Here is a 12,947-nt window from a genome sequence, read left to right on the forward strand (position 1 = left end):
AGTTAGACTACATGAATAGCTCTATTAAAATTATTGAATAAAAGTTAAAAGAGGTTGCATCATTAAGGGCCATTTTTTGAGAATTGTTTGTCTTCTATAATATGAAGTTATTCTCAAGGGAATACTGATTAGAATAGAAAACAGATGTGTTTTTTAAGACCAAACTGAAAAAAATGATAAACAAGTAAATTAATATGAAAATGACCAAGGGAGGTTTCTAGAAACTTGAAGCATGGGTGTGATAGAAAAAGGCATGTGTGTGCATGTGTATATATGTGCATATATAGGAGAGAGGGAGGGAGGAAAGGGTGGGGGGAAGAGAGAGAGAGAGGAGAGAGAATAAGAAGAGAAAGGGAAGGAAGATTGATAAGATAAGAAACAATTTCAGAATTCAAAACATAACAAATCCAGTTCCTAAATGTTTGTAAATATTTAGTATCACTAAAGAAATAACATAATTTAATTTTACCTGTAACCAAGAAAGTAAAATACAGAGACAAGGTAGTCTCTCAGTCTAAAAGGGACAAATTAAATACGCATAAATTGAGGACCCTTGTTGAGAGAAAAAAAAATTCCCCTTTAAATTAAAAATATGACATGTTCTGGGTGGAGTAAAATAATCCAGAAAGTTTATATTTTTCATTTCTTATTTTTCACCTTATTTGAGGATTAAAAAGAACAATGTTTTTGATAATTTTGAGTTTGCATGTCAGTTTTATATTTGATTGTATTAGAAATAAAGTATAGTTATTACCCCGATATGTCAATATCCTGAGTGGAATAAAATGGAATAGAAGGCATGAAGGAAGCAGTTAAAGGAAAGAAGGATTATGTCATAAATAATTTAATTATCATTTTAAAATTAGTCTCTAATCGCCCTTTTAGTTGTACTAAGAACTGGAATTATCCTCTTTTATTTATCCAAGGCAAAAATAATAAACTGAAATGTTATCCTAATAAACCATCATATCTTAGGATAATTTAAAATAGAGTAAAACTTCATTTATTTGGCGTCCCTTAATTCAGAATTTGTTACCATTTAAAGTGAGTTTGGATTGAAATTTGTCATTTTGCTTTGCAGGTATTTCCAAGATAGTGCAAATTAACAGAATAAATCAGTCGTCATGGCAGAATTAAAAATATTTGAGAGAGAACAATTTTCAAACATCTTTCAGTACTTTCATGTCCACATCTGCAGATTAGCTGAAAAGCTATTTCCACATTTTTCTTACTGATTCAGTTAAGGCAGGTGACAGTTTGATTTATTATACATGTAGTACTTGGCATTAATAAACATTATTTCTTATAAGATATACTATATTTTTGGATTTTTTCTAATTCAGAAATTTTCTCAATTCATGATATAATACTTCCAACTTCCAAACTACTTAGGCTAGGAAATCAAAACTATAGTCATGTGCAGCCAAATAATTCTATTAGAAAGAAATCTGTCTTTTGTTGTTTTTCTGGCCACTATGGAATGACTGATATGATTGTCCCTTTCCCCCCAAATTAACCAATTTTTCTTGGCATTAGATAGATAAAATTTTAGTTTTTGACATATTCTTTTTGTTGTGTAATCTACTATGTATGGTGTTATATGATGATAGGAACCGCTCTACTACAACATTCCTCTATTTGCATATTTTCTTAAGGAAATATAAAATATAGAATCAATTTTCTTTTAGTTAAAATAACCAGAGAGGATACTAAGTATTGATTTCTTTGAAAAATGCCAATATTGTTATAAGAAACTTCTTTTCCCGTGTCACAAGAGTTAACGATATACATTAATCTATATTTTGACAACTGTGAAAACTATTTATGGCTGAAATTAAGTAATAAAATTGTTTGGGACTTTTATAATCAGGACTCATAACATAGCTTGACTTCTTACGATTTCATGTGTTATAATCCCGGGGCGTATGATATTCTGGTTGTCAGAGACATTCTTAATTAGAAAAATGAGGAAGGCAGGTCCTTAACATTTTCACCAAAATACATTCTTAATGACTCCACAAGGAAGGATTTTCTTTTGTATCAGAGTTTCTTCAACACTTTTGTTTGATGTGAGAGATGCTTACTGGTTCTCATTTCAAGTGAGTAAGAGGTCCAGAGCTTGATACCGTTGGTATCAAGACCCGACATACATCGATTTTATGTCACCCAACATTCCCCTCGTTCACTATAATCCAGTTATACTGTCATCTTTCAGTTTCTAGAACACACCAAGTTCATTTCCACCTCAGAACTTTTGTTTTTTCTATTTCCTTTTCCTGGAATGCACTACCTACCTCCACTTCTGATTTCTTCTTGTCCTTCAGATCTCAGCTTAAATGTCACCTCCTCAGAAAGGCCTTTTGTGACCAAATTCCAACCTCTCCTCCTCTCTCATTTCTGTTATTTACCATAGTAACCTATTTATTTCCTCCTGTGATATCATCAGAATTGTTTTCATATGTCTACTGTCTGCCCCCTTCTCCATAATTTAAGATCTATGAAGTCAGGGTCCTTGCTTATCTTATTGAGCATTATAGCCCTATCATACCGCACAGTACCTAAAAACGTGGTGTGTTGATTTGAAGTAATTAGCTGAGTTAACAGAATAAATAGGACCAAAATTTTTATTGCATTATCGACAACTCAATATATAAAAATTTAAAGAAAATATCTGATAATTTTTTACATGACTCTCGGATCCCTCACACAGATAGAAGATACAAAAGGGAATAGAGAAAGAAGGGACAGGGGAAAAGCGGGGAGGGAAGGAGGAATGGAGGGGGGAGAGAGAGAGAGAGAGAGAGAGAGAGAGAGAGAGAGAGACAGAGAGAGACAGAGAGAGACAGAGAGAGACAGAGAGAGACAGAGGGAGACAGAGGGAGAGAGAGAGAGGATTTCCGAGGAGGATTTTTTTCTCTGTTAGTCCCCTTCCTTACCAAGAGAAGTGGGCATCAGGTGAATCTCCCTTCACCCCAAACCTTGTGAGAGAGTCCAGTGTTTGGGGACAGGTGTTGATGATCACAGAGAATGTTGTTAACAGAAGTTTACATATTAGAAAAAGAAAACTAGAGTTTATTTAGAAAAATTGGGAATGTTACTGAAGACTTTTGAGCAGAAAAATAACAACTGTTCTTTAGGAAGAGTAACCTGATAGCAACACATAAAATGGACTGGAGGTTTGAGAGGAGATGCAAGGAATTGGATTAGAAATAGAGTTGACATAAGAGATAATGATTAGTTGACTTAGGATGTGAAGGTAATAACTGATAGATGTGGAAGTTGTGGTGGTAGAACTGATAATTTTTGGAATCAGAGAAATAAGGACTCACTATAAGTGAATTTATATTAAATACCATTGAGGGAAAAGTATGAGTAATATTTAAAGACAGTAAAAATGTTTAGTTTGAACAAAAGCCCAAGGAGAAGTATGAATCTCCTCTTATTCATGGGTTATTTCAGTAGCCACCAGTTTTACAGAAATCTATATTTTACCAGACACCTGGCTTTTTTTGTGGGTGTATCTTTATACCAAAAATGTCTGACTCCATAGCTTTCTTCACCATCTTTACTATTATAATTATCCTTATTCCGCCTCTAACTCTCACTTTTGAAAAGTTTATCTGTGCTGGAAAGTCATGGTTTTAAAGCTAATAAGTTAAAAATTAAACCGATTTTGTTATTAACACATTAGCATCCATGAGACATTTTTAAAAATTGTTGCTAGTTTTCCCCCCATTTTACTGCTTTGCTATGAAGACAATGAATATAGAACAAAGAATGACAACTTAAAGCAAAGAATATAATAACCCTAATTGCACAGGGTCTCTGTTTATTTATTTATTTTTCATAATGTTCTCCTGGGGTAAAGCATACCTGTTATAACATGTTTCAACTGTTAGAGTGCCACTAGGCTGCCAAAACAAGTCACTAACATATAGCACTTAATCGAGGAGATTGATTCTTTGCTTAAAGTTAAGCATTAATTTAAGAGGAATCAAGGCAATCAAGAGTGAATTATATGACTTCAGTATATAGAAATTCCCAAATTGAAAAAAAAAAATTACTCTAACTAGAGATCTTGCTCCAGGTCTAAAGTTGCACAGTATCCAGTGAATTAATAATATAATTTGAAAAACTTTAATTTTAGATTAGCATTTCAGAGAAGTTTTGAAAAATATAAAACTAAATAAAACAAAGTTTTTACAGACTCAGAGACACAAAGAGTCAATGACATTTGTAAACTGAGATATTTATGTAATTGAGTCATAGGCACACCACAGTTTTGAGCATATGACTCAGACTTCATATCTTATATACAGTTAGTTTCAAAATGTTAGGGCACTATGCCAAGAATAAGCACAACATTTACATAACTAAGGATTACGGGTACCACAGCCTTGCTCAATTACTTTTGGGATTTTACTCCATAGTTTATACTACTGTCTTTGACCAAGTCTATCAGGTTTGAAGTCGACATGCCTGCACTCCAGCTTCCTATTACACTTAGAATAAACCCAAACTCCTATTACCACAACCTTCACAATTCTTTATGATCCGGCCCCTGCCTGTATTTTTAGTTTCATATATCTCTCACTACTCTTTCTATTGCTCATGTACTCCATTCACATTGGCCTTCTTTCAGTTCTTGGAACATACCAAAAGTCATTTCTGTTCCTGGAAGCTGAGAATTTGCCTCCTCAGATAGGCCTTTCCTATTTAAAGTAGGTTCCCCTACCCTTTTACCTCTATACCCCCATCTCCTTGAACACCTCCTTTGTATCTTAATATTGCCACCCCACCCCAACTGCCTACTCATACCACAGATTTACGTGTTTATGTTTGTTCTTTCACTGGAATGCATACTTTGTAAGGGCAGAGATCACTTCCAGTATATTCACCATTGTATTTCCAAAAATCTAGGACAACATCTGGCACCAAGTAGCTATTTGATAAATATTTGTTTAGTGGATGAATCAAGGAAGTAAGTACTATTGGTTGTATGGCATGATCCAAAATTGAGGCTAAATTTATGGAATAGGACTGACAGAAGAAAAGATGAAGATAAATCTGCAGTGTGATGACAGCTGTGGGAATGTAGTGGAAATAAATCTTGGACCACACTCTCAAATATGCAAGAAATTACATATAAATTTATGTTTATAAATCAATCTGGCTTCAACTTTGAGAATTTTACCCCCTGCCCCAAGCTGTGGAAAATTTAACCTCAATTATTCTCGAGTTTCCCTGTTCTGCTTCAAGATGGGCTAGGGTTCAAGGGTTTGATATAGGGCCAAGGAGGCAAGAGCTCCTAGTTGTTGAGTCATGTGTCTACTTTGGTTACTTCTAGATCTTCACTGACTCTGCTCACAAAGTTCCTTCAGGTCTAGGCTCCCTGCTGCTTCCAGATTTCTTTTAAAACATGGGAAATCTTTATTAGGAGTGCTTATGGGCCCATCTGTTTAGACACATGAGGCAGTCCTTACTCTCTGGAGTGTTTCTGCTTTTGCTGTGTGCTGTAGTATAACCTGGAATATGGGAGCTTGACTCCCCAAATAGACTTTTTCTTCAACACTCCCTAGTCTATGGACTCTCCCTTCTCTGATCTACTTCTCACAGGTACTTTTATGCTTCTCTTCTTTTCAGAGCACTTAGCACAACCTTTTGAAATAGATTCAGGCTTTACCTAAGTCAGGAAGTAGATACGACTTTTTTCTCCCCCATCTTTCCTTTCCAATTACAAAATCTGGCTATCTTTTTGAAAATATGAAGAACAGAAAGAATAGGATAAATGGACACAATTTAATATTTTCATAAACTTATTCTGCTAATAGAAATTAAATAAGTTTGGGCCAGAATAGAGGCAGGAAATGCAATTCTGATCATGTTGCTCTTCTACTTAACATACTACAATAGCTTCCTATTACTCTTAGAATACAGATCAGATTCTTTGATCAAGCCCACCACACCCTGCCTGCCTCTCCAAATTCATCATGCACCACGATCCCTCTCAGTCTCTCTACTAGAGTCACACTGGTGTTTTGTTGTTGAAAAAGACTTGCTCTCTTTCAACAAAGGGTCCTTGTATATTTGTAGGTACCCCCTCATCTGATTAACTCACAGGTATCCTTCAAATTACAGCTCTACTAAAATTATTATAAGGAAACTTTCCCTACTGTCACCTATTGTAGATACTCATACTTTTTCTTTATACTATTGTCCATGATGGTCGTTTTCTCTCATAAGATGAGAAATGCAAGGGATAGCTGCGATAATATCCCATTTTCATCTGTCGGATGAAACCTTAAAAGTTTGGCAATATACTATATTGAATAAACAGACACCGTTATGTACTGCTAATGAGATTGTAAAACTAGTACAATCTCTATGGAGAGTATCTATCTATTTAGATAGATAAATATCTATCTAAATAATAAATATAATTACTATTTGATACAGAAAATTTCTGGAAATGAATCTTACATATATACTTGCACAGAAAAATGATACATTTATAACTTTATTCATTGCAGTATTTATTTTGTAATAGAAAAATCTCGGGAAAAATTAAGTGTTTATTAATTGGAGGCTAGTGAAATACACTGTGAAATACTCAATCAATGGAGTACTATGCAGCTGTTAAAAAGTAAAGAAATTTCCTAAATACCATAATGGAAAGATTTTCTACTTTTATTACATAAAAAATGCAATATGCAGGACATTGTGTATGGTATGATACCTTTTGTATAAAAAGAAGAAAAGTAAAAAAAAAATATCTGTATACATACATGTGTATTCAATTTGCCTGTATATGCATAGGAAACTCTAGGCAGATATCCAAGAAACTAATAAAAATGATTACCTATATTCTGGAAAAGGATGGGAACTAGGAGGATGAGGAATAGGATAGGATAGGATAGGATAAAAATGAAAGTAATGAAAATATTTAATAATGTTTTCTTCTGTTGATTATATTGTACATATGAAAACAGCATAATTTTAAAATTCATTATTGAAATGCAAAATTCATTAAACTAAAGTAATTTTCTATCATTTACCTGAAGTAGGGCTCTAATCGGGGTTGCTTAATGGAGTTTTGCTTGAGCAAAACTAAGTGGTTATTACTTTAACAATTGCCTATGTTTTCATGATATTCTCTGAAATAGATTCTCTGTACTCTTTTCATATATTCTATCCCCAAATCAAACCAGACAAGTATTAGACATTGTTTCCTTTTGAAGAATCCCAGGTGCTAATCTTAACTTCTTTGGGGCATTTTTTTAAAAAGTCAATTTTTAGGAATAGATGAAGGAATCCTTTGTTTTACAAATTTAAAACTCAAAAGATGGAGGTATTTCCAATGAAAAATGAAGTTAAGTCAATCTAGAAACAACAAAAGAAACACTTTTTCAAAGTATTTCTGTGTTTAGCCTATTACTATACATGCATTAAAACAAGAGCAATAAATACTCGTCAACATTATTGTTACTAAGAACTTAAAAAAACAAAGAGGTTTACTCCATCTAGAGATACTTAAGTTACTCTTGGTTTTTGGAGAATCCCTCTTGAAGCATGAGTAAAATAAGGACACATGTGAGGTTCTTCATTATAGCTGTGGTGCTAGTGAAATGGGTTTGTGGGTCCATCCTGAATTGATTATTCTCCATTAAGGGAAGAGATAATCAAAGGATTTAAATATAGTTCCCTTGTGATTAATCCATTCATTAATATTACTGGGATCATATTTTCAAATCACAGAGTACAATGGCATTTAATGAACTTAAAGTACCTAGATCACAATTTCATACTTACTTTGTTTCCAATTATATAATTAACCCTGTGTAGCAGATTTTAAGGAGGCAGCAAGCACCCTTTAAGAACAAACTATCCATTTCTTTTATTTAAGCCTTGAGCATTTAATTAGAAAATTTTGACTTCTAATCAGTTAATTTCTTAATTTAAAATCTGTAGGGTCAATGTGGAGCAGATGGATTTAGAAGCTCATATATCTTTACATGTGAACTGACTTAATAGTTTTCATTTCTTTAGAGGGAATATCCAAGTCCTGGGAGTTCAGATGCTGCTCATGATTGTTGTCTACAAAAATAATGGGGGTGTGACTCAGAACACATTAGCATTATTCTTTTTTTTTCTTTTCTTTCTCCTTTTGGAGAAATATATGATAGAATATTTCGTAGCCACTACCTTTCCACAGATGCAATTATAAAAGGGCCCAACCTCCTTTGTCTTAATACATTTGGAAATTTAGAAATTAAATGTCTGAAGCTTATAGTGTATCTGGGTGCATTTAAACTATTCTGTATTCTCAATTCTGTTCCACAAAAACATAGACATAAGGGGAAATCACATAAACTATAATCGAAATGAAAGGACTTTATTTCCTTTTCCTATCTGGTCTACATGCACCACCTGGTGGTAAAGTAGGACATTTCAAGTGCTGTGTGTGTGTGTGTGTGTGTGTGTGTGTGTGTGTGTGTGTGTGTGTGTGTGTGTGTGTGTGTGTGTGTTGGGGATATTAACATGGGAAAAAGGATTTTAATACACATTCCTAAATACTGATTTAGATTAACAATGCAATTATTCTGCAACAAATATCTAATAAAGCACTAGAACACCACTATGTATGTACTAGAACAAGAAGTAAAGGGGAGAACAACTCATGCTGGAAAATAAAATAGCTTTCTCTTATTTACATTAGCTATAGCTCATAATTTCATCTCTAAATTAACACTTATTTATTGTGCTAATGTTCTTATTGAGGCAAGAATCAAATATTGATAACCAATGTAAAACCATTTTCTTTATTTTTAATTTGTAAGAATAATAATTTTTACAAGTATGTATCCTCTTATATCGGTAGTTAGTAAAAGTCACAAGTCACAGAATTTTAAAACTACAGGGCTCCATATAATCATTTAGACTAATACACTACTTTTACAAATGTAGCAGCTGAGATTCACGAATGTCAAGTGACTTGCCTAAGGTCATACTGGTAATTAGTGGCCCAACCCAAATAAGAACCTAGGTCTTCTCACTTTCAGTCTAGGAATATAAGATATAAAAAATTTATTCATATACAATTATGAAATATCTCTGTATGAAGAGATATACCCTCAACTCAGCTATACAGTGCTTTAGGACCCTAAGATGTGAGTTAATACATATTAGTAGTTTTATTCTAACATTCCAAACACAAAGGAGTAAGAGTAGAAATGGATGCATCATCAAGCTATGAAAAAGATTTTCTATTAAAAATCCCTTTTATATATATGTTCACAGGAATATTTTTCAACTTATATACAACTTATAAGTTGTAAAGATGGTCTAAAAGATTCTCTTTCTCCTTGTAACTGCTTCAGAATCAGAGAACTGTTTCTACAAAGTAGATACCCACTTGTAGATTTAAGCATAAACCATGTTCATAGCTCCCTCTCATGACCATTGAATGAATACTATACGAGCCTCCTTTATTCTCACAGTTGTATTCAACTAACAGCTCACTGGTTAAGTTTTAATTGCTTCCAATGAGGTCAGCAAAGGTATTTATCGAAAAGCCCTGAATAAAAGGCTCCACACACATAACACACAAGCATACACACGCTCACACACACAGAGAAAATCCTCTTGCCTGTTGATTTATGGAAACAATTATGATTCTGCTGGAGAATTTCTCAGCTGAGAAATAGTTTGTAGCTACAGTAGAGAGGCTCAAGTTGCACAAGGCAGACAACAGACATGGAATTCTTGTGTATCCAGCTGTTATCAACAGAACAAGTAAGTTACTGTTATTTGTCTTTAAAAATAATGCTGAATGTTTTCTAGTAGTTTATCTCTTTCTCTGATCTTAGTACTGAGGGTGAAAGTAAAGTTACCAGATTTTTGAGCCATGTAATTACCTATAGTGATTACGCTGTAGAATTTACATAAAGATAAGGTTGAAGTTCTCCAGAGTGATCCTGACATTTAATTTGAGAAATGTGGGCAGTTCAGGGGAAAATAATTGATTAACCACTAATGTAAAAGCATATAATAAAGAAATCTAGGGAAAGCATTTTTACTTTGTTAATAGTAATTTTAGAACTTAATTTAAACCAATAGCTCTAATTGAAGGATGTTTCTTATCAAATAGCAACTGGAATGAATGGTACAATCATATTATGATTTATCTCTACCAATGCATAACTTTCATAAACCTACATATAGAGTGGTAAAGATGTTGACATCCTGTGAAAGCTGTTTTAAATGTATCTTCACAGCACAAATTACACTGTGTTATACTATTTATCTACTGAAATTTATACATACAATTTTTCATCTTTCTCTCTCCTCCCCTCCCTATTCTTACTCTTTCATTGCAAACAGAATTCAAGTAGCAAACAGCGTCGCAGCAACTGAGCTTACTACAACCTGCTTTTATAAGGATATACTAACAGAGAGTTTCAAAAGGAGGACTCCTGTATTGTTATCAGGAACTAAAAGGATAAGGCTAACAATTTGGAAAGAGCAATACTCATTCTTAAATCAATCTACAATTCACAGATAGGAAGAGGTCAATGACCTAAGGGCAACAATCAACACAAGATTTAATTTTCATTATGTTATTCATGAACACCCGGAGCACTACACTATAATGCGCAAATGGATACTGACATGGATCCTGCCAACTTTGCTCTACAGTTCATGCTTTCACATTATCTGTCTAGTGGGCACTATATCTTTAGCTTGCAATGACATGACTCCAGAGCAAATGGCTGCAAATGTGAACTGTTCCAGCCCTGAGCGACATACAAGAAGTTATGATTACATGGAAGGAGGGGATATAAGAGTGAGAAGGCTCTTCTGTCGAACACAGTGGTATCTGAGAATTGATAAACGAGGCAAAGTCAAAGGGACTCAAGAGATGAAGAACAATTACAGTAAGTAATGTCTTTTATTTACAGCAGTACTTATGAATCTTAACAATTTGTGAAAAGATCAATTTTCAAGTGACATGCTTTTGCAGTTTCCTTTCTTATTTTTTAAAAAAATTAAATATCATCTTCTAATTTCTCTAAATTGGGATATTTGAACTATGTTCCTAAAATATCTCTTAGAACAGGAAAAATTTACTATGCTATAGTTGGAGCTGATAACCCAAGCTTGCTTGAAAATATATTCTCTATGTCCTAAGCTCAAAATTCTCATGCTAAGCAATGTATAAATAATATTATTCACACTGAAATATGATTTATTGTCTGCTAGCAAAACTCATCAGGAACTTTAAAAGAGTACTCAATAAATGCTCACCAAAAACTACTTTGTAGTTTGAGAAACAGAGAATTTATTTTTTAAAAAATAATTTGGTTTCCTTTGAAAAAATATTCCTGTGATGTAAAATACTTAATCTGTGCTCAAGAATGCATTTAGTAACTTTGTGCAACTGCATATAGTTATAAAACAGAAGGGAATCTGTGGTATCCTCATCTGTTCATAATGAGCATGCATTGGATTGATTAATTATTTACCTAGGTAGAAAAAATAGGTTCCTCCTAACATTTTCTTTATCTAAATCTTCTATGCCATATTTCTGTGTTACCTTAAGAGAAATTGTAAATGTGAAGGAAGAAATGGAAGTGATCTGGAAAAGATGTTAATTCTATGATTTACAATTAGCAAGCCTTACATTTTCCTCAGGAATCAGTTATTCTTTTCATGTTGAAGTATCAACGTTGGATTTATCATTTAGCAATTATAATTAATAACCAATTTCAATAGTATTAAATTTAATAGGGTAAAATAGATATCTCAACATATACTTTAGAATTTTAAAATCCCTGAGTGAAATTTTGTTTGTATTACTAGCACCTGAACAATGTTATTACTATATCATCTCATAATGTGTTAAAGTCAATTGAAAAAGAATGTATGGGGAAGATGGTATAAACATTTGCCTAGCATGGTGCCAAGCTTGAAGTGAATACTTAAAATTTTTATTGCTTGCTTAATGAATGGCTTTTAGGCTTCTTCACCAATGAACCAATAAACAGGAATTTGGGGTATTATGCATCCAGCATGAAAATGAGAGGATCTTATTTTTAACTATAATTGATATAGAATGTTAAGGCCATTTTAATGGATTGTTAACAGTTATGGTTTTATAATTACAGTCATTGATAAAGTTTTGTTAGTCTTAGAATATTGTTCTGATTATGCTAAAGTTTACCTAAAGAAATAACTATTTGGAAGAAAGTTTTGTGGTTAGCTACTTTCATGTGAGCAATAGATTTTGGTCTATAATCAATAGATTTAAAAGTTATTGAGACGTACCATGGATAATGGAACCCGACGGAGAAGACAGAGCCCAGGTTGGAATCCCTGGGCCCAATCCCTGTTTGTGAATGACTTTGGAACTATTTCTTACTTTTTTTGATTCTTAATTTTTTCATCTGTATGATGTGGGATATGTACAGATGACATCCAATATAACTTCTAGTTCTTATGGTCTATTCTATTCTAAACCACAGAATATATAACATAAACATGAAAAATCTAAGTACTCATTATATAATTATCATACACATTGAGATGAAAGTAAATATTGTCTCAGTGATAAGATAAGTGGTCAGACTAATTTCAAATTGTAGTAATAAGGTTATCAAACCTAAACACTGTAGAATTCTTCTACATGCTGCTTAATTCCTTTTTGACTGCTTTTGTCAAACAATACGAAAATGAAAAATTGGATGTAAAATCCAGTAAAAATGAATATACATGATTATTTGTGATAAAAAATATTTATAATTAGAATGCATTCACATATGTAAGTTTTATTTGTGTTAAAAAATTTTAAACCATTAAACAAAAACATTTGTAAATGAGCACAAAATGTTAAAGTAATTTTGTAGTTTGAAACACAGTTTAGCACTAACCTTGAGTAACCATAAAGCCAA

The 12,947-nt window shown here is 33.0% G+C and overlaps 2 protein-coding genes across 2 annotated transcripts in view; one reads left to right on the forward strand and one right to left on the reverse strand.

Moving 5' to 3' along the window:
- FAM227B (family with sequence similarity 227 member B) overlaps positions 1–12,947 on the reverse strand; it is a 142,081-nt gene that overhangs the window by 40,412 nt on the left and 88,722 nt on the right. The gene's annotated exons all lie outside the window — the stretch shown is intronic.
- FGF7 (fibroblast growth factor 7) overlaps positions 9,612–12,947 on the forward strand; it is a 60,019-nt gene continuing 56,683 nt past the window's right edge. The window contains exons 1-2 of the mRNA XM_011355085.1: positions 9,612–9,792; positions 10,381–10,934. Of these exons, the coding sequence (XP_011353387.1) occupies positions 10,649–10,934 (286 nt within the window). The 5' untranslated portion in view covers positions 9,612–9,792; positions 10,381–10,648. The remainder of the gene's footprint in view (positions 9,793–10,380; positions 10,935–12,947) is intronic.

This window comes from Pteropus vampyrus, unplaced genomic scaffold (assembly GCF_000151845.1).
Source record: "Pteropus vampyrus isolate Shadow unplaced genomic scaffold, Pvam_2.0 Scaffold19, whole genome shotgun sequence".
Lineage (NCBI taxonomy): Eukaryota > Metazoa > Chordata > Mammalia > Chiroptera > Pteropodidae > Pteropus > Pteropus vampyrus.